Raw genomic sequence first — 23,474 nt, 5'->3', positions numbered from 1 at the left:
AGGAAGAGATTCGAGAACAGCTTTCCCTCTCTCTAAATTCACCTTCCAGCCTTCCTTTGTTCTATCCAGAGATCTACACTGTTCTGTTCTGTTCTGCTTGGAATGCTTTCCCTCTTCTCTGCTGTTTAACTTCTACCCATGCTTCCATGTCCACACTGAACTGACAGCTGCCCCAGGAAGCTTTTGCTGGTGGCTCCCTCCACAGTGATCTCTCCCTTTTCTGAGTTTCTAAGGCCTATTTTCCTTGTACAGCAAACTTGGCAGTTAGTATGATCAATTTTCTTACATGCTTCACCAGAGGTCATTCAGTTCATTCTTCAGATATCAGCAAATGTCTTCTTAACAGCTCAACTATATTGTGTCACCCTCCCCTACCCCCTCCATTTCAAACCCTTCACCAGCTTTCCATTGCAGTTAAGTGTGAATTTACACTTCTTACCCTCCTTGAAGGTTCTGTATGGTCTGGCTTGCTCTTAATCTCCAACCTCATCTCTTACAACAGTCTTCCAAATCCAGCATCTGCCTTCCACCATATAGGGCTTCTTACAATTCATAAGCATGTGGGTTTTTACCCTGCCTCAAGTTCCTTGTACATGGAACATTGTACATTTCTTGGCCTGAAATGTCCCTTCTCCTTCCTCCAACCCACCCCACACACAGTACAGCTGACCCTTGGACAACACAGGTTTGAATTGCATGAGTCCACTTTCATGAAGACTTTTTCAATAGTAAATACTTCAGTACTACACTTTCTTGGTTTGTTGAATTCACAGATGCAGAGGATCCATGGATGCAGAGGGCTGACTATAAGGTAAATGCAAATAAACCCTTGTGCATTTCAAGAGTCAGCTGTAGTCACATCTCCCAGCTAACCTCTTCCTACTCATTATGTCTCAACTAAATTCACCTGTGTGAGACGCTGTCTCTGACACACCTCCTGAGGTGTGCTTCCTGTATTAATCTCCATCTCAGCACCTGACCCCTCCTGCACAGCATCTGCAGCCCAGCCGGCCCGCACCCTAATAGGACACACAAGGTCTCCAAGAGCAGACCACGCATCTTGGCACATAATAGGTACAGTGCCAATTACTGACTTCTGTGTTAATTGAGAAAATAATAACTAAAGACATTTGGAAAATGTTCTAAATTTTTTACCTAAGCAGGTTATGAACATTAGTGATTTTGATCCAGGGAGCAGGAAATTCACCTCTTCTAGCCTCACAACTGGAGAAGGCAATGGCAACCCACTCCAGTACTCTTGCCTGGAAAATCCCCTGGACGGAGGAGCCTGGTAGGCTGCAGTCCATGGGGTCGCTGAGTCAGACACAACTGAGCGACTTCACTTTCACTTTTCACTTTCATGCACTGGAGAAGGAAACGGCAACCCACTCCAGTGTCCTTGCCTGGAGAATCCCAGGGACGGGGGAGCCTGGTGGGCTGCCGTCTATGGGGTCACACAGAGTCGGACGTGACTGAAGCGACTTAGCAGCAGCAGCAGCAGTAGCCTCACAATACCTTTATAAAGAATGCATAAACCATCCACCATAGATGGGCAAATATTAAAGAGTCAGACCAAGTATTATCAGGATATGAAGCCCAAGAGTTCCAATTACAGTAGCTGTATTATAAAATAGTATAACAATTTTGAAAAATAATTTCACATTGTCTAGCAAAGCTGAATATGCACATGTGACACAACGGTTTGACAATTATAGAGCCTAGAGAAAGTCTCACATGTCAGTACTTATGTAAGACATACATAAGGAGGACATGAACCTGGAGACACAAATTGGAACATTGATAACATAAGGGAATAAAGAGTGCATGCTCACATAAGGGAAAACAAAGGAACTATGGTACAAACTTCAACATAGAGGAATCTCAAACAATGCTGGGGACAAGAAGCAAGGTCACAAAAAAACATGCACATGATGCTTTCATTATTTTTTACGTTGTATGTAAATAATGTAAAACTTTAAAACCTTAAGGAATAACTGCGAAGTTTAAGATACTGATTACTTCTAATAAGGGGAAAGGAGAAGAATGCAGTTGGAAAAGAGCATATTGGGGGCTTCAAAGGAAATGGTAACGTTCTATTTTTTGACTATGCACAAGGTACACAGGAGGTACTCTTCATAACATTATAACTACTCTTCTATGTATGGTCAACTGACTCTTTTCAAACAATTAATAAACACTGACCAAAGTACAGAAGAGAAGTAGATGGTTTGTTCTTATATTAAGGACACTGTGTAACGGAGCACAGACTCCTGCAAAATGGGTGCTACAAAGCCCAAGGCCATGTATCTGTCCCTTGAAAAGCAAGAATAACAGTGCCTAAAACCGCAATTTCCTTAGCTTCATTCAAGGTTCTACTTTTTATTTCCTTACCTTTTTTCCCCTTATTTCACATTCAGTCTTTAATTTTAACTTGTTATATTTTAATGCATCTTTTGGCAACATTCTAAATCCTTTATACAGCAAGATATGGTATGAAATGAGATGTTCATTGAAATAATATGATAATATAGAGCAAATTGAAGGGATCATCCTGCAATTGGGCCAACAGAACATTAAAGGGTCTTGTTCTACATGGAAATAGGAATAAAGTTGGTGGTTATGACAATATAATACCAATTAAAATACAAGTTCAGGAAAATCCTTACTTCACATAAAATATGAGTGTTAAGTAACTCAATGAAAATTCAATGAGGAATGTCATTCCTGGGCTGTGAGCACAGTAAGGTAATTGGAGTATAAGTACATGTGAAGAATTATAATCACAGCAAAAACTCACAGAAACCACATTAATGAAATAAATATGAGTAGCTTTTCATAGCTACTATGGTGGTTTAGGATTTTTACATTTAACTGATATACAGATATACTTAACTGATATACAGAAGAACCTCCAGAAGAGTACATTTCCTTATTCACAGACCCAAAATTGCCAAGCATTATTAACACTCTAATTACACTGAAAAATTCATTTATGGGATCCTACTCACTTTAAGCCTCGAAAGTGGCTAAATTATGTAGAAATAGTGACATGCTGGTACTGCAATTTTCATTTTAAAATTTATTTTTATCCTTAGAATGGTACAAACAAATACTTACAACCACATACATGCCATGTGGACACACACACACACACACACACACACACAAACCCTCTCATTTAAAAAACTGGCTGAGTGATGAATAACACAATTTGTTAGAAATAAGATCGAGGAGTAACCAAATATATCACAGAATGTGATGTTGGATTTTGTCAATGTTTTTTTATGCATCTATTGAGATGATCATGTGATTTTTATCTTTCCTTTTGTAAAAGTGGTCACATTGATCAATTTTTGAATATTGAACCATTCTTGTATCCCTGGAATAAATGCCACTTGATCCTTTTACATATTTTTGGATTTAGTTCACTAATATTTTGTTGAGCATTTTTGCATCTGTATTCATAGAGACATTAGCCTGTAATTTTTCATAGTGTCTTTTTCTGGTTTTGGTATCAAGGTAATGGTGAAGTAGAATGAATTTTGGATTGTTCTGTCATCTTTGATTTTTTGCAATAGTTTGTGGAAAGACAGGTACTAACTCTTCTTCATATATTTGGTAAAATTTCCCTGAGATGCCATCCAGTCCTGAAAGTTTGTTTTTTGGGACGTTTTTGACTACTGATTCAATTTCAATACAGAAATAGGTCTGTACATATTGTCTATATCCTGATTCAGTTTTGCTGGGTAGTAGGTTTCTAGAAATCTGCCCTGTTCTTCTAGGTTGTCCAATTTGCTAGCATATAATTGCTCTTAGTATTGCAGTGTTATTCCCTTCTTTCACTCTTGAGTCCTCTCTTTTTTATTTGTGATGATCCTGGCTAAAGTCTTATCAATTTTACCTTTAAAAAAAAGCAGATCTTGGTTTCTATTTTTCTTTTCTATTGCTTTCATTTGTTTGCCTTTTGGTCTATATTTTATTTATTTCTCTTTGGGCTTTGTTGTTCTTCTTTTCCTTTTCCTTTTTTTTTAGACAGTAGGTTAGGTTGCTTATTTGAGATCTTTCTTGTTTCCTGAGGTAGACCTTCATTGCCATAAAGTTTTCCCTTAGACCTGTTTTTGCTGCATCCTATAGATTTGGAAATGTATTCCATTTTAATTTGTATTCCATTTTAATTTGTCTTGAGGTATTTTCTGATTGTCCCCTTGATATCTTCATCAATCTATTGGTTTTCTAGTAGCATGTTATTTAGTCTCCACAATGGTTGTGCTTTTCTCATTTTTCTTTAATTGACCTCTAGTTTCAAGCTGTTGTCATTAGAAAACATTTCTTAATATAATTTCTTTAGTATTAAATTTACTGAGACTTGTTTTGTGGTCTAGCAAGTGGTCTATCCTGCAGATCATTCCATGTGCACTTGAGAAGACTGTGTATTCTGCTTTTTTGGGTTGCAATGTTTGGTAGATATCTATTAAGTTCAACAGATACACTGTGTCATTTAGAACCTCTGCTGCCTTGTTGACTTCTGTATGGATAATCTATCCATTGATGTCAGTGGGGTGTCAAAGTCTCCTTGTATTATTGTCAATTTCTCCATTTATGTTTGTTAATAATTGCTTTATATATTTAGATGTGGGTCATATTGGTTCATATATGTTAATGAGTGTAATATCCTCTTCTTGTATGGATCCCTTTATCATCATATAATGCCCTTCTTTGTCTTTTCTTTTGGCCTTTGTTTTTAAGTAAGTTTTAATCTCATATGAGCATAGCTATCTCCACTTTCCTGTCACGTCCTTGTTGCATGAAATAGATGGAACTTTTCATCCTTTGTGGCATGAGGGATGGAAGTCTTTTTCCATCCCTCACTTTCACTCTGTGTGTGTCTTAGCTCTGAAGTGAGTCTCTCATAAGCAGCATATAGATGAGTCCTGTTTTTCTCTTTTAATTTGATCAGCCACCCTATGTTTTTTAATTGTACATTTGGTCCACTGACATTTAAAGTAGTTAGCGATAGGCATGTACTTATTGCCAATTTATTAAGTGTTTTCCAGTTCTTCTGTGTTTTCTTCTTCTTTCAATTTCTTCCCTTGTAGTTTGATGATCTTCATTAGTGGTATCTTTATTTTCCCTTCTCTCCAGTTTATGTGTATCTACTGTGGTTTTTTGATGTGTGGTTACCACTGGGGTTCATATACGCCGACCTAAACTTTTATCTACTTGTTCTAAATTGGCAGTCATTTATATATCCCAAGAAAATTTTTACTCTCTTCCCCAACACTTTGTTCACCATACTTCACATCTTCCTGTGTAAATATCTATTCACTATTTTTTGATATCATATTTCACATCTTCATGTGTAAATACCTATTCACTATTTATTAGAGTTGCTTCCATTTTTTTTTTTTTTTTTTTTTTTGCCATTTAACCTTTGTGCTAGATTATTGAAGTGGTTGATCCTCAGTCTTTACTATATATTTGCCTTTACTAGTAGGATATTTTTCTTTTGCTATAGATCCTTACTTCTTGATACAGCCTTTTCCACTTAGAGAACACCCTTTAACACTTCTGTTAGGGTAGGTTTATTATTGAGCTTTTTTTTTTTCATTTTTGCTTGTCTGAGAAATTTTTTCTCTCTCCTTAAATAATCTTGATAAATAAGAGTATCCCAGGTTGCAGGTTTTTTCTCTTTCAGTACTTTGAATATATCATGCCATGCCCTTCTGGCCCCAAAATTAAAAAAAAAAAAAAAATCAGCTGATAGCCTTACAGTCTTTTATATGGCATTTTCATTTGCTGCTTTTAGAATTCCCTCCTCAGCTTTTGCCATTTTGACACATTTTGGTGTGCATCTGTTTGTATTCATCTTTTTTGGTATCCTCTGTGCTTTCTGTACCTGTATACCTGATTCTTTCTTCAGGTTTGGGAATTTTTCAGCCATAGTTTCATCAAATACATTTTTAATCCCCATCTTTCCCTCTCTTCCTTTGGGGACTCCTATAACACAAATGTTGGCATGTCTCATTTATCCTAGAGATCTCTTAAACAGGGCTCATGTTTTAAAATTTGTTTTTCTTATTGCTATTTTGATTGGGTGATTTCCATCACTCTATCTTCTAGATTATTTATGCATTTTTCTGTATTACCTGGTCTGTTCTTGATCTTTCTTATGTGCTTTTAAAAATAAATTTATTTTTAATTAGAGGATAATTGCTTTACAGTATTGTGTTACTTTCTGCCGTAAATCAACATGAATCAGCCATAGGTATACATATGTCCCTTCTCTTGAACCCCTTTCCCACCTCCCATCCCATCTGATGCCTCCAGGTTATCACAGAGCACAGAGTTTGAGCTCCCTGCATCATACAGCAAATTCCTACCGGCTGTCTATTTTACACATGGCATTATAGGTTTCAACGTTACTCTCTCAATGTGTCCCTCATTTTCCTTCCCCCACTGTGTCCACAAGTCTGCTTACTAGTTCTGCACCTCCACTGCTGCCCTGCAAATAGCTTCATAAGTACCATCCTTCTAGATTCCATACATATGTGTTAGTATATAATATCTGGTTTTCTCTTTCTAACTTTACTCTGTATAATAGACTCTAGGTTCATCTACCTCATTATAACGAACTCAAATGTGTTCCTTTTTTCACCTGGGCAGTCCATGGGGTCACAAGAGTCAGATGCAACTTAGTGACTAAACCACCACCACCACCAATACTCCATTATATATATGTACCAGAACTTCTTTATTCATTCATCTGTTGATGAACATCTAGGTAGCGTCCATGTCCCAGCTATTATAAATAGTGCTGTAACAAACATTGGGGTACCTGTGTCTTTTTCAATTGTGGTTTTCTCAGGGTATATGCCCAGTAGTTGGATTGTTGGGTCATATGGTAGCTTTATTCCTAGTTGTCTTTTTTTTTTTTTTTTGGAAGGAATCCCATATTGTCCTCCATAGTGGCTGTATCAGTTTACATTCCCACCAAGAGTGCAAGTGGGTTCCCTTTTCTCCACACCCTCACCAGCATTTAATGTTTGTAGATTGTTTTAATAATGGCCATTCTGACTGGTGTGAAGCAATATCTCATTGTAGTTTTAATTTGCATTTCTCTAATAATGAGTGATGTTGAGAATCTTTTCATGTATTTTTTAGCTGTCTGTATGTCTTCTTTGGATAAATGTCTGTTTAGGTCTTCTGCCCACTTTTTTATTGGGTTGTTTGTTTTTCTGGTATTGAGCTTCATGAGCTGCTTGTATATTTTGGAGGTTAATCCTTTGCCAATTGTTTCATTTGGTATTATTTCCTCCCATTCAGAGGGTTGTCTTTTCACCTTGTTTATAGTTTCCTTTGCTGTACAAAAGCTTTTAGGTTTAATTAGACCCCACTTACTTATTTTTGTCTTTATTTCCATTATTCTATGAAGTGGGTCATAGAGGATCTTGCTGTAATTTATGTCAAGGAATGTACTGCCTGTTTTACTCTAGGAGCTTTATAATTTCTGGCCTTACATTAAGCTTTCAGTTCAGTTCAGTCACTCAGCTGTGTTCAACTCTTTGTGACCCCATAAACATTAAGCTTTAGATCCATTTTTAATTTATCTTTGTGTATGGCGTTAGGAGGTATTCTAATTTCATTCTTTTACATGTAGCTGTCCAGTTTTCCCAGCACCACTTGTTGAAGAGGCTCTCTTTCCTCCATTGTATATTCTTGCCTCCTTTGTCAAAGATAAGGTGTTCATAGGTGCATGGTTTTATCTGTGGTCTTTCTATCTTGCTCCATTGGTCTGTATTTTTGTCAATACCATATTTGACAACACCATGCTGTCTTGATGACTGTAGCTTTGTAGGATAGTCTGAAGTCAGGAAGGTTGATTTTTTCAGCTCCTATTTTCTTTCTCAAGGTTGCTTTGGCTATTCAGGGTCTTTAGTACACGAACTGTGAAATTTTTTGATTTAGTTATGTGAAAAATACCACTGGTAGTTTAACAGAGATTACACTGAATCTCTAGATTGCTTTGGATAAAATAGTCATTTTCACAAAATTGATTCTTCCAATTCACAAACATGGTATATCTCTCCATCTGTGTTGTCTTCGATTTCTTTCAGCAGTATCTTATAGTTTTCTTCATACAGGTCTTTTGTCTCTTTAGGTAGGTTTATTTCCAGGTATTTTATTATTTTTGTTGCAATAGTAAATGGGATTGTATCCTTAATTTCTCTCATTTTTCATTGTTAGTGTATAGGAATGCAAGTGATTTCTATATATTAATTTTATATTCTCCAACTTTACTATATTCACTGATTAGCTCTAGTAATTTTCCAGTGGAATCTTTAGGGTTTTCTCTGTATAGTATCTTGCCATTTGCAAACAGTGAGTTTTACTTCTTCTTTTCCAAAATGGATTTCTTTTATTTCTTTTTCTTCTCAGAATGATGTGACTAGGACTTTCAAAACTATGGTGAATAACAGTGGTGAGAGTGGGTACCCCTGTCATATTCCTGATCTTAGAGGAAATGCTTTTAGTTTTTCACTGTTGAGAATAACGTTTGCTGGGGTTTTTATCATATATGGTCTTAATTATGTTGAGGTAAGTTCCTTATGTGCCTACTTTCTGGAGAGCTTTTATCATAAATGGGTGTTGAATTTTGTCAAAAGCTTTCTCTGCATCTATTGATATGACTATATGGATGCTATCTTTCAATTTGTTAATATAGTGTATCACATTTTTTGATTTGCATACACTCAAGAATCCTAGCATCCTTGGGATGAAGCTCAGTTAATCATGATGCATGCTCCTTTCAAGGTATTGTTGGATTCTATGTGCTAAACTTTTGTTGAGGACTTCTGCATCTATATTCATCAGTGAAATTGTCCTGTATTTATCTTTTTTGTGTGTGGCACCTTTGTCCTGTTTTGGTACCAGGGTGATGGTGGCTTCAAAGAATGAGTTTGTGAATTTTCCTTCCTCTATAATTTTCTGGAAGAGCTGGAAGAGTATAGGCGCTAGCTCTATACTCTCTAAATTTTTGTTAGAAATTATCTGTGAGGCCATCTGGCCCTGAGCTTTTGTTGTTGGAAGATTTTTTATTATAATTTCAATTCCCATGCTTGTGATTGGCCTGTCCATATCTTCTATTTCTTTCTGGTTTGGCTCTGAAAGATTACACTTTTCTAAGAATTTGCCCATCTCTATGAGGTTGTCCATTTTACTGGCATATAGTTGCATGCAGTAATCTATTATGATCCTTTTATTTCTGCATTGTCTGTTGTAATTCCTCCTTATTCATTTCTAATTTTATTGACTTGAGCCTTCTCCCATATTTTCTTGATGATTCTGGCTAATGGTTTGTCAGTTTTGTTTATCTTCTCAAAGAACCAGATTTTAGTTTTACTGATCTTTGCTATTGTCTCCTTCATTTCTTTTTCAATTCTTTCTACTCTGATCTTCATGATTTCTTTCCTTCTACTAACTTTGGGTTTTTGTTTCCCTTCTTTTTCTAGTTGTTTAGGTATAAGGTTAGGTTGTTTATTTGATGTTTTTCTTGTTTCTTGAGGTAGGCTCATATTGCTATAAACTTCCCTCATAGCACTGGTTTTAGGGCATCCTATTGATTTTGAGTTATCATGTTTTCATTGTCATTTGCTTCTAGGTATTTTTTTAATCTACTCTTTGATTTCTTTAGTGACCTCTTAGTTATTCAGAAGTATGTTGTTTAGCCTCTATCTGTTTCTGTATTAGGTTTGTCTTTTTTTTTCCTGTAATTGATAGCTAACCTCAAAGTGTTGTGGTCATAAAATACGCTTGAAATGATTTCACTTTTTTTCAAAATTCACCATGGCTTGGTTGTGACCCACGACATGATCTATCCTGGAGAATGTTTCCTGTGCACTTGGGGGAAAAAAGTGAAATCCACTGTTTTGGGATGAAATGCCCTGTAGATATCAATTAGATCCAACTGATCTAATGTTCCATTTAGATCTTGTGTTTCTTTATTCATTTTCTGTCTGGATGATCTGTCCATTGGTGTGAGGGGGTTGCCAAAGTCCCCCACTATTACTGTGTGTCAATTTCCTCTTTAATAGTTGTTGGCATTTGCCTTGTGTATTGAGGTACTCAATACACAAATACTTGTGTATTGAGGTACTCAATACACAAATACTTGTGTATTGAGGTACTCAATACACAAATACTTGTGTATTGAGGTATAGAACTAAAGGCTACTATAAATACAGGGAAATAAAATGAAATGAACTTATTTAAAATAAGATGTTTTTAAAAAGGAAAAGTAGGTTATAAAAAATAAAAATTAAAGGAATAATATAGAAGGAATATTAAAAACAAAAAGAAAAAAGAGAGAAAATTATATATAGAGTGATAGTGAAAAGAATGCCTTCATGATTCCTCCATTTTCCACTCCACACAGTGTGTTCCAGTCAATCTGCTTACTCAGAAAGCCCTCCAATATTTCTAGGAAGATCTCTGGGCCTGTTGTGGGCAGTATGGGATCTGCTCTGTCTCTGATTTGGCCTTACTCCAGACTGTACTTCCTACCAAAGTCCATAATCTCAGACTAACTGCAGGGATTTAACCCACTGCACCTGAGGCTGCAGGGGTTTACTCCCTTCCTTTTCTTTGGCAGCACCGCCCTAGTGTTCTGCTTTGGTTTTGGCCCCGCCTCTGCTTGCAGGCTGCCCTCGTGTCTGTTCCCCACCCAGACAAGAGGGCGTGAAGGCCAAGGAGTGTGAGGGCTCACTTGCTCAATGGGACTGGGAAGAGGGGTTTGGCAGACACAACTGGGATGTACCAGGGAGTGCCTGCTACAATAGAGACCTGCCAAATGCTGTTACAGTCTGAGGCGGGTTGCACTCTCCCAGAGAAATTGGACTAGGGCCTTGGGTCCCTAGGAAGAGCCAAGCTGCCTGGGGCCCCAGCAAGGTGTGGGCAGTAACCTGTGCCTGCTCACAGCCTGAGAGCTGCTGCCACCCCTGGGTCAGGGCCATCACAGCGTTTTGTCCACTGCCTCAGGCACTCTTCCTGGCTTTGGCTGTGGCTTATGTTTCCCCCTTTGGGATCATAGACTGCAGTCATGTCTAATTCTGCTGCTGGTGCTCCTACTAATTTTGCCAGTTCTGGCAGCCGCCACCAGGCACACAGATGCTGTCTGAGGATGTGCGAGGTTAGAGTGTCCCAGCAAGGACACCCGGTCTTCTTCCTGGGCTCCCTTAGCTGCACTGTGCTAGCCCTCATGTGCAGCCAACCCCAGTGCCCTCCCTGGGGCCTGATCCCTGAGCCTGAGCCTCAGCAAATTCAGGCTGCAGATGCAGGCGTGCAACCTGTTTCCCGGCTGGGAAGTTCTGGTTAGCAACAATTTCTGTTGTGAATTCTCTCCGTTTTCCCTTTTGAGCACCTGATGCTACATTTCCCTCTGAAGTTCTGAGGCTCACCCCTGATTCTGCCCATGAGTGGGTTTCTGAGTGTGCAGAAACTCTTCCTCCTTTATGACTCCCTCCTCAGCTCACAGGTGCCCTGAAATCCTGTATCTCTTTATCTTTTGCCCTCCCTCATTCTAAGGAGACTGGCTTGCCTTTTTGGAAGTCTAGGGTCTTCTGCTGGTATTCAGAAGCTGTACTGTAGGAGTTGTTCCATATGCACATGAATTCTTGATGTATTTGTGGGGAGAGATGTGATCTCCCTGTCTTATTTCTCGGCCATCCTTCTCGTGTTTTCATAATTTCAGTTTTTGTATTCTTCAGTTCTGACTGGTTCTTTTTTTATACTTTCTAGTTCCTTGTTAAAATTCTCACCATGTTCATCAACTTTTTCCCCTAACTCAGTTGGCATTCTTATTACTAATGCTTTGAATTCTCTATCTGGTAAGTTGTTTATGTCTGTTTCATTGTGGGTTTCTCTCTTGTTGTTTAAGAGTTTTCTCTTACTTTTAAATGAGATCAATTCCTCTGTCTTATCATTTTGCTTAACTTCCTCTGTCTCTGTGAAATTAGGTGAAACAGCTACCTATTGAGGTCTTGAAGGGGTGTCCTTCTAGGAACATGTGCTCTCTTGTGGGCACATGCTTTGGTGGGAGAGCTGGATCTGATGTGAACAGGAGTCACATCCTTCCTCAGAATGTGTGAGCAGCTCTCACCTAGGTAGGAGGTAATGCTGGAGAAGGAGGGGCAAGGGCTTGAACTGGGTGTGAGCCAGGGCTTCCCCTCTGCTCAGCGGTCATCACTGCCCTATCAAGGGGCAGGGTTGGGTCCCAAGTTGCTGGAGTAGAAGCCCTGAGGCTCGGATTTGAGCTGTTTCTGTTAGCTTTAAGTGTGAGCTCTCCCACACCCGAGCAACGGCACCCTTGCCCCAGAGGGGAGCAGTCTGGGACAAGAAGGACCCAGGCAGGCTCTCAGCATGTGACAGTTCTTGGCATGTGATGGGGTGCAGGCTGTGGAGGTCCAGCCATAGAGTTTGGGCTCTACTAACACACTGCCTGTGCAAATGCCAGTGATGGCTGTCCCTGACCTGCTGAGACATCACTTGGGGGTCTGGGCCACCTCTGGGACTAACAGTCAAGCTCTTTCCTTGGCCATAATAACCATCACTCCACTGTGGAGCTGTGACATGATATAATATGTGGAGCTGGAGCACTTTTTCTGCTCAGGCTGGGGCATGTACCCAGACGGTCACAGGAAACTCACAGCCACTTGCACAGTTTCAATCTGCCATCCTTGCCCTGCCTTGGGAGCAAGCAAGTGAGGGTGCACTCCTCAGGAGTGGAGGCCAGGCTTCCAACAGCCCTCCTGTTAGTTTCACTGGTCCTCCAACGAGTGAAGAGAGCTTGTCTTCCCTGTGTCGGACCACAGGACTGGGGCGTCCAATATGTAGCTCAAAGCATTTACTCCCCAAGGAGTACCTCTGCCCTTAAAATCTTCCTTTTCCTCAGAGTCCCCTCCCTGGGGCACATTTCTCTTCCTGTCTTACCCAATTCCATGTGGATCTTTCTTACAGCCTTGTTTGTACAGGCATCTTTCTTCCAGGATCCAGCTGGTTTTCAGTAAGAACTGTTCCATATGTAGATGTATTTTTTATGTGTTTGTCGGGGGAAGTGAATTCCACATCCTCCTATCCCACCAACCTTGATCTTCCCTCTCATCATAGAAGCTCTCAATTAAGGAATATGACCCTGTGTTGAGGCCCTTTCACTTTTTCATAAAGAATGGTTTGTTTACAGACCATGTTTTAATAAATAGATTTCATCTGTATAAACTAGAGCTTAAAAAAATGTCAAAACTAGGCCATAGGTGGAGAGATTAGGCCTAAGCCACCAAGAGATGACAAAATTACACATTTCTCTCCCTGAGCTTATTTTTATTTCCTAAGACACAGTTTCCTAAAATGGTTGTTTTCTCTATGAGGAAAAATATTTAAAACTGGCAAAATGCAACTACATTTACAGTAAACTTAATGTACATACCTAGTTGGAAAAGGCAACATTCTGGCTAATTGAAAATTCTGTTAGCTAAGAGTCAGGGTGTCTCCATGGCTGATTTATGTCAATGTATGGCAAAAATCACCACAATACTGTAAAGTACTGTAAAGTAATTAGCCTCCAATTAAAATAAATTAATTAATTAAAAAAAGAGTCAGAGTATCTCTTTGTATATGCAGGTATATCCTGTGTGGGAACATGCCTCTGTGTGTGTACCTGTACATGTGTATATCTGTACATTTCCTTACACATTTGGATTTGGATTGCTAGCAAACAGAGAATTAGAAAAGAATATACAATACCAAATAATACACAGACCATAGTTTAGTTTATTCAACAGATATACACTGAACACATTTACATTCATTTAAATATCACATCATTGTGGCTTTAGCATCTAGCACGCCCCAAAGGGTGAGATCATTTTCCCAAAGTCAGTGTGTGAGACATAAAAGGTCTTGTCCTGCTTTCTAAATGTTTACTGCCTGGCAGGGATCTGATTTAACTTTGCTAACTCAGGACTTCCAGAATCTTGCAGGGACTGAACTATGATCAAGACTATTGCATGATCAAGACTATTGCAGATGTAAGGAAGTGTCAATGCAAAGTTGAAAAAAATGCCAGAAAATCAGCTTGGGTTGTGTTTACTGTTTACATATCATCTCATGGATCTGTAGGAGAGATTTCTTTGTAAGGAGGGAAGGGGTACCTTTAAAATCATGATTTCATTAGTGCCATCTTCCCCTGCTTCAGTCATCTTTGAAACCTCTACCATATGCTGTAATTTTCCACATGAAAAATTAGTTTCCTTCTCTAATCAAACTTTATATTCATGTTTGTTCCCTCACTTTGTTTTGAAATCTATGATTAATTTATGAGAAGTCCCCTTACATACAAAGTAGACCTTTAGAAGAAACGTTAAAACAACTCAAATGTTTCATGAAATGTCATTTCTGTGTGATATCCTTGTAAAGGTAGCAGGATTCTAGAAAGAGGAGTTAGAATTAAAATTAGGCCCTTTTGATAAATCTCTCTTGGATCTCTTCCTGTGAGAATTAAGACACTACCATATGTCCACAGGTAGACAGTCAGGACTTATCATGGAGTTCATTTTGAATTTTAAATCCAGTGCTTACAAAGAGTTAAACACAAATTAACTTCCCCAAAATAGATTACTTAAAGATCAGTTCATACATTTAGTTGTTTAGTTTCTTTTGGCTTGTACTATGGAATATTTTTGGATTGCCCAGAAGACAGAACTGATGCCCTTGAGTTTAGCAAAAGTGATCCCTGGTTTTAAGCCAAATGCCTTCTTGCAGACAGTATCTAACTGAGCAGAGTCCTATAGGCACATCTCAATGCTTTGCCCTCAGACTAGCACCCACTACAGCCTCATCTGTCCAGACATAAGCAGTGCAAATGTGTAAGTGGAAAGGAAAGAAAAAAGAAAAGAATGAGGGCTCTTTATCAGGCACAAAGTGATTAGAAGAAATGTGTCATAGCCAAAGGGATGTTATGTGTGAAATAAGTGATTCACAAAGCTGAATAAAGCAGAACAGCCTTCATGTTCCTCTGCAGCTCTTTACCCTTCCCGAGGCAGGGATAAGGATGAGCTGAGTGCTCAGAATTAAGATAGTCCCTCCTCTAGTCTAGTGGTAAAGAATCCGCCTGTGAATGCAGGAGACCTAAGAGACATGGGTTTGATCCCTGGGTGAGGAGGATCTCCTGGAAGAGAGCATGGCAACCCACACTGATAGTCTTGCCTGGAGAATCCCATGGACAGAGGACCTGGAGGACTACAGTCCATGGGGTCACAAAGAGTCAGACACAAATGAAGTGACTTAGCATGCACGCACGCACTCCTCTAGCCGGGGTTAAACGGGAGCCCTCTGTGTTTGGTGTAAGACCCCTCAAGCAGGAATCTGTCTGGAGACCCAGAACCCCGGATGCCCCAATATCCACACTACCTGCCTCCCAACCCACTCCTTATACTTAAAGCCTTGGGACTATCAGGACTCATTTCATTACACCTTTTACTCCTGTTGACAACAGACACAATGAGATGCCCAGATCACCTCTCATTCCTCCAATTTTTACACCCAAACAGCCTCTTTCATACTTTTTTCTTGACCTTCTATCTCCCCTCCTTCTCAGGGTCTGATGCCCTTTTCCTGTGCTCTCTGGAACTCACAGGCAGCCATCAGGAAGACTCCCTTCCTGTCTGAAAGCTCCCTCTGTCTTTCTACCTGGCTGTTCCCTGAGGACACTACTCCCCCACTCCAGCCCTCTCAAGTGGTGTCTATTTTCTCCCACATTCTCAAACCATAGGGCCTAGAGGTAGGGTGGAGGTCTGACTGCTTCTCTCTACCACATCTGGCCTACTGTCCTTCCTCTCCTCTTCCATAAAAACTCTGAAGTTCTGAATCATACAAAATCAGACTGTACCATCCACTCCCCCAAAGCCGAGGAAGAAATGGTTTCCTGGCACCCTGTCACACTCCATCATTACGGTGGCCACGATTCTAGGTGAATTCAGTGTCCACACAGATGAGCTTTCTTACCCCCCCACTTCTCAGTCCCTGTTCTCCACCCTAACTCCAAGAACACATACCAGTTCCTAGCTGAAATTCCTCCACATTCGTCTCCAACCACCACCATCCTGTCAGTTTCCCACTTCTGGTACCCCAACTCTAGCAACCTCAATGAGACCTGATAACCACTGATCCTCCCACCTCTCACTTTCTGTCAGCCTCCTCTTGTCTGGCCTCACCTCTTTCACCAGTGTAAATTCCATGTTCAATTGTCAGAACCATTCCCTCCTCCCGCTCTCACAGGGACCTGCTCACTTGGTAAGGCCACACCATGGCTGACTTCCTTTCTCCACTCCTTCACACACAGGCCCAGAGAAGAAAGTCACAGAATTCTGCTAAATGCTATTACTCTAAATCTAAGATCTCCAGTGAGCCCTCAGCATGCCTCAAGGGACTGGCTAAAGTCCTCAAAAGTGTTCTCTCATCTTTCTTCTCCCTGAATCCATAAGGGCTTGATATATCTTTGCAGAACTGAACTGACATTAATGTCATCAGAGTTTAGAATGAAACAAATTTAATTCTGTGAAAGTAAGTTTCACATGAGACTTGTTTCAAGTTTCTCAGGCAATATACACATCCTGAGTTAGAAAATGCTCACAAAGATTTCCCACAACACAAATTCCCATAAAAGTAAAAGAGGAGATTGGATGGCAGAGGACATTGACCAACTTCCCTTAAAACAGATTCTCTGAAAATCTCCTAGCTTTTGGCCCCAAAGAATGTCCATTAGCAGCAGATAAATGTTTTTACTTTCTAAGCCCACAGAAAATTAAAAGTTTTAAATAATGAGATGTTAATGGAGAATTAATAAAGTCACCAAACACTCTAAAAAAGGTTCATGGCTATTATTTCTGCCTTCACTCAAGAGGCTGTAATTTTCCAATATGGAAAAATAATATGATGATGCTAGAGGAAACCATCCTCCTCAGAGAAATAAAAACTGGATGAAGGAATGACTAAGCACTCATTTTACTTGCAAAGTGAATAAATGACCTTTTCACCTAGAATACACATCCTGATTTTCCAGCACTGCCATGAAGAAGACTCAGGGTCCATGATTTAAATTGTGGGTGGTTACGATACCTAAAGAAGCCAATGAAAGAAATTGCTAGTTCCTTTTAAAAGTTAAGTGTCAAAACTAGTAGCAACATTCACTTAAATGATTCTGGAGGTCCATAAAATTGTGTCAAATATCTCTTTCAAAGTGAAGCACTCACTGATTTTCCTTTCACATGTGGGTAAACATTCAAGGTAAAATGACAAATTTGAATACACATGCCATCCATCGTAAAAGCTCTCCTATGCAGATACTTATATATTCCAGGCCAATGAACTGCATACCTACTGAATAACATGTCATTTTAGAATTATTCTAGACTTTAAGTTCCTAGGCACAAAGACACTCATTTGTATCCTTATCACTTAATGCCTGGGTATATATAAAGTTGAACTTAATAGATGTTCTATAAAAACAACGCCCAGTCCTTTCCACCCACCAACATGCTATCTTGTTGAGATGGTGCTACAAACACTTGATCATTAGGATCAAGCAGGTTTTAAATATTGTTAGGAATTTTAATGAGGCATGCTCATTGTACAAGCATATAAATTACACAGAAAAATTACAAAATAAAATCACTTGGAAAAAAACACTACTGAGATGTTATTCAATAGTCCTTCTGCCCAAGTGCTTAGTCGCTCAGTTGTGTCTTTGCAACCCTTGGGACTGTAGCCCATCAGGCTCTTCTGTCAGTAGGATTTTTTAGGCAAGAATGCTGAAGTGGGTCGTTATTTTCCCCTCCAGGTATCTTCCTGACCCAGGGATCAAACTTGTGTCTCCTGTATCTCCTGCACCACACGCAGATTCTTTACCCACTGAGCCAGAAAGGGGAAGCCCTTTCTGCTCAAGTACATATATAAAAACAATTTTATATAAATGGACTCACATTACTTAAGTTTTCCTGTGATCATAATTATTTTAACCTAAATTTAATTTACTAATTTGCCAGATAGCTTCCCATAAAAATAAAGTATTTTTTAATTGAAGTGTAATTTACATACTATACTACATTAGTTATGTTAGAACATAGTGATTTGATATTTTTATACATTACAAAATTATCTCCACAATGAGACTAGTTACCCTCTGTCACCATACAAAGTGATTACAATTTTATTGACAATATTCCCCATGCTGTACATTTCATCCCCATGACTCATTTTATAGTTGGAAGTTTGGACCTATTAATCTCCCTCACCTATTTCACTTACCCTGCCACCTTCCTCCCATTGGGGACCATAAAGTTTATTCTCTGTATCTATGACTCTGTTTCCAAATGATTTGTTCATTTTTTTTAAGACTCTAAATATAAGTGAAATCACACAGTATTTGTCTTTCTCTCACCTATTTCACTTAGCATAACATTTTCTAGGTCCATTCATCTTATCACAAATGACAAGATTCCATTTTTATGGCTGAATAATATTCCATTATGTGTATGTATATGTGTCTTTTTTACCCATTCAACTATTAGTGGACATTTCAATTACTTCCATGTCTTGGCTATCATAAATAATGCTGCTATGAACATCAGGGTGCATGTATCTTTTTTTTTTTTGGCAGTTCAATAACTTTATTGGACCATCAGCAATTAGTTCTTGTCCACATTGACTGTCTGTAGATTTTTGAAGGTGGTGACGGGCACGTAGCTAACCAGAGTGTAGAGCTTGTTTGGCGAGTCTTTGTCTTCATTACGTTTTCTGGACAACCACACACGGATCCGGTATGGGACATTCCTAATTCCTTTGGCCCAGACGGCTTTGTTGAGCATGGTGTCGATGCGCACGTCTGGAGTTCCCATCTCCTTCATGGCAAACTTCCGGATTTCTTTGAGTGCCCTAGGGGCACGCTTCTTGAAACTCACTCCATGGATGCGCTTGTGAACGCTGATGGTGTATTCTCTTGTCACCACCTCGGTGATGGCGGACCGGCCCTTCTTCTCGCCGCCCTTCTTTCTGGGAGCCATCCTGCAGGGCCGTGGTTGGAATTTTGAATTAATGTTTTCGTTTCCTTTGGATATATACCCATGAGTAGAATTTCTGGATCATATGATAAGTATAGATTTTAAAGAAACCTTCATACTATTTTTCATAGTGACTGCACCAATTTATAGTCTTACCAACAGTGTACAAGGGTTCCCCTTTCTCCACATCCTGGCCAATACTTGTTCCTTGCTGCCTTTTTGATGACAGTCATTCTGACTGTCATCAGTGTGAGGTTTTGTGATTTCCATTTTTCATTTCCCTGATGATTAGTGATGTTGAGCATCTTTTCATATTTCTGTTGGCCATCTATATGGCTTTTTTAGAAAAGTCTCCAATCAGATCTGTCCATTTTTTAAGAAAGCTTTTTGTTTTATTTTTTATGTTGAGTTGTATAAATTCGCTGTATATTTTGGATATTAATCCCCTTATAGGATATATTACTTACAAACATCTTCTCCCATTCAGTAGTCTGTCTTTTCATTTTGTTAATAGTTTCCTTCACAGAGGAAAGCTTTTGAGTTTTGTTGTTGTGTTGTGTGAGTCACTCAGTCATGTTTGACTCTTTGCAATGCCATGGACTGTAGCCTGCCAGGCTCCTCTGTTCATGGAATTCTCTAGGCAAGAATATCGGAGTGGATTGCCATTCCCTTCTCCAGGGGATTTTCCCAACTCAAGGATCGAATCTGGGTCTCCTGCATTGCAGGCAGATTCTTTACCGCCTAAGCCACCAGGGAAGCCATGAGTTTGATCTAGTCCAATTTGTTTACTGTGGCTTTTGTTTCTCTTGCCTGAGGAGGCAGATCAAAAGACATACTGGTAATACTGCCTATGTTTTCTTCTAGCGTTTTTTTGGCTTCAGGTCTTATATTTCAGTCTTTAATTCATTTGAATTTATTTTTGCACATAGCATGAGTAAAAAGTCCAGTTTGACTCTTGAGCATGTCAAAAAAGCTGTTCAGTTTTCTTGACATTGTTTTTTGAAGAGGCTGTCCTTTCCCATTATACATCCTTGCCTCTTTTGTCAAAGATTAAGTGACCATACACATGTGGCTTCATTTCTGGACTTTCTGTTCAGAATTGGGTCACTTTTAATGGCTATATAGTATTCCATGGTAGACATGTATCATTATTTAGTGACAAGACTCCTACTAATGGATACTTAGGTTATTTCTAGTTTTTCTTATCAAATACAAACCTGCAATGGGTATTCCTGTGAATGCATCTATGCTATGAAACAAAGGTTGTAACAACAGAGACCCAACCAACTAACAAGTTATAACAACACAGACCCAAGTCCTCCAGAGGTCCTCACTCTTGCCAACACCATTAAGCTGTTGAAACACACTGCAAATGTATTTCTATTTGCATGTTAGAGACATTAATAATAAACATGCTCTAAATATTTCAGTTAGTCACATCTGTAAATCTTGTTTATAGTGATTTTTGTCATGTATAAGTTTTATTATACTATGAATGAATAATTTTTTAAACAATTTCTGATATTCATGACACATATAGAAAGATTCTATCACTCCAAACTTTTTAAAATCAGTATTTTCTGCTAGCACCATTATTCTTAACCATTTTGTGATGAGAACCCTGTTTGAGATTTCTGATGAAACCAGAACCACCCAGAAAAAAAGTCTTTAAATGTAAACATTTTGCAGATAATGTCACACATTTCAAGCCTTCATTAACCTGATATGCGATCTTGTGGAAATCATATTTTATGCATTTATCTGCAAACTACCATGGGATGATAAATTTTCAAAGTACTCACTATATCTATAGGTTAAGTGGGCCCCTTTCTAATATCTTTCTTCTCAAGGACTTCATTCCCAGTGCCTTGGTCTTCTTCCCATGCATCTTACACAAAAACACTTGTGAGTAAATATGTGAAGAGTTCTCTTTAGGATTTGCCAGTTGCCATCTCTGGCCAAGCTCACATATGTAATGAGCTTTGAAGAGTTAAGAAAAACTGGTAAAAAGATCCCTTTCCAACTTCTTGGGATCATCTCAGAGAGCCCCTGAAGTTTATTTTGAAATTTTTATTAAATTCTTATTATCACTTATCTTTTAGCCATTCTCAATTTCTATAATTCCTGAGTCCTTAATTTTTAATACCCTGTAGAATAAAATTTAAAATCTCCTAATAAGTTAGGGGAAATTAAATAAAACTTAAAAGTTATGAAGGAGATAAGTTATCACAGGATCAAGAGAACGTAATAGAAGGCGAGCCAGTAAGTACTCCAGAAGAAAAGAAGATACTAAAACATTGTATATTGCTTCACATGTGGCAAGGAAGGAAAATATACATAAGGCTTTCTCATCAAAATGTAATCTATTCATATAATAGCTAAATGGTATGTACTCAATGAATGTACTCAATGAAATTCAGAAGATCAAAGTACTTTAACAATGAGGGTTTTCACAGAATTGTCACAAAATTCAGAGGAATAAACGTGGGTTACAGGCAAACCTCTGCTAAGAAATCTGGGTAGAAACCTGGGTTACAGGCTGACCTCTGCTACACAGGAGCTACCGACCGGCTTTGGGCAAGTCACTTCCTTTCTCTGTGTTGATGGATCCCCAGTTTAAACCTTACATTCTCACAAAAGCCTCCCTGGACCCTAAGGCAGCTCCCAGTGGTGGGCTTCTGGAGTTCCCAGTACTTAGAGCTTTCAGATTTAATCAGCTGTTCATTGCCTATCCTCTCCACTTGACGGTAAGCTCCACCTCTATATTCACCTCAGATCTCCTGCTCCTTACGCAGTGCCTGGCACAAAATAGAGGGAAGAAAGGAAGGATGAAATAAGAAATAACTCAATCAATAAACTGATCCAAGAAAGAGGTGGACCAGAAGACCTCTAAGATGTGCTTAGATCTTAATGTATTAAAGGCATTTCTTCCTATTGAATTCTATAAATGCTTGGGTTTAATTAGGTTAAAACACTTATGGATCATCTAATTTGAATAGAGTCTTACGCTTGGTCTATAGGGAGAAAAAGGATAGCCAAGGATGCATGAGAAATAGGTCTTGTCCCTGCCCTTCAAAGAAATGGGTTTGGCTAAGGAAAAAAGACTACATTTAACAACTAGGACAAAGCAATAGGACAACTTAAATGAAAACAAAAATAACAGAGTAAGTGATATGACTAAGAGGAGCTGGATGGACTCTTAATTATTAAAGTACACCACACAGAAGTGAACTGACTCCTCTGTAACCACACAGACAATTTAAGTGAGACCTGATGGAAAAGAACTCCAGCCTTTCCATCTTCTGGTAGTTAAGGAAGCCTCTAAAGTAAAAAGTGAGGCTCATGTTCCTGACACAGGGTTACAAGAGAGAAGTAAAATTCAGCTCAACAACAGATGAAGTCTGATATGACCAAATCAATCCTACTGCAGATAGCTTTGGAGGCATTCAGACTTTCACCCACCTGGAAAAATAAATGCTATTCCAGAGAGAAACAAGCAAGTGGACATTGAAAAAATACATTAAAATGGTAATGAAGCTCCCCTGGTGGCTCAGACAGTAAAAAATCTGCCTGCATTGCAGAAAACCCAGACTCAATTCCTGGGTCATAAAGATCCCCTGGAGAAGGGAATGACTACCCACTCCAGTATTTTTGCTCAGAGAATTTTTTGGATAGAAGAGGCTGGTGGCATATAGTCCATGGGGTCACAAAGAGTCAGACTCAGCTGAGCAACTAACACACACACACACACACACACACACACACACACACATACGGGAATGAATAAGATAGGCTACAAACTATTAAGGCCATGAAATCTCCCTATTTTGAAAGCCTACCCATGTGCCTCCTGTAGGGTAGGTCATGCAAAGAATGCACAAGAAGTTCCTGGCAGGGTCCACGCTTGAGGAGACCTCATTGTCTAACTCCAGAGACAAATAAGTAAATGAGGAAAACAATTCCCATTAGTAACAAAGTCTCCTAGTTCCAAAATGTGGCCTCAAATTGTAATGCCCAAAGAAGCAAAGCTAGATGAACAGGAAGGCCTGGAGTGGGACTGGGAATCAGGATGTTGCCCTTGGTACTTCTTGGTCTCTTCTTGTTGGGCCTCTCGCCCCTGAGGATTACCCCTCTCCCGTCTTTTCCACCCTGGGAAGAAAGGTGGTGGACACAAGGGATGAGCCCCAACACTTAGTGGTCTGCCCAGCTGCAAAGCGGGAAACCCAGGCAGACAGGCTGTGGCAGAGAGCACACCTCAGAGTTGTGATTCTGAGGGCGCGAGCAGGATGTGCCCGGAAGTACTTTAAGATGCGAGTTCTTTTTCCTTCCTCAGGAACAAACCCACAGTGGGGCTATCATCCTCCCAAG

General features: G+C 39.3%; 2 protein-coding genes across 3 annotated transcripts in view; both read right to left on the bottom strand.

The window, feature by feature from the left end:
• Positions 1 to 23,474, bottom strand: part of TMEM108 (transmembrane protein 108) — a 411,871-nt gene that overhangs the window by 367,862 nt on the left and 20,535 nt on the right. The window lies entirely within an intron of this gene.
• On the bottom strand, positions 18,704 to 19,199 carry LOC122676170 (60S ribosomal protein L31-like). The gene has a single exon (XM_043875512.1). It carries the CDS (start codon positions 19,107 to 19,109, stop codon positions 18,735 to 18,737), a length of 375 nt encoding a protein of 124 aa, XP_043731447.1. The 5' UTR covers positions 19,110 to 19,199; the 3' UTR covers positions 18,704 to 18,734.

Source organism: Cervus elaphus, chromosome 19, assembly GCF_910594005.1.
Source record: "Cervus elaphus chromosome 19, mCerEla1.1, whole genome shotgun sequence".
NCBI classification, from domain to species: Eukaryota; Metazoa; Chordata; class Mammalia; order Artiodactyla; family Cervidae; genus Cervus; species Cervus elaphus.
This window is presented reverse-complemented; position numbering and strand designations above follow the sequence as displayed.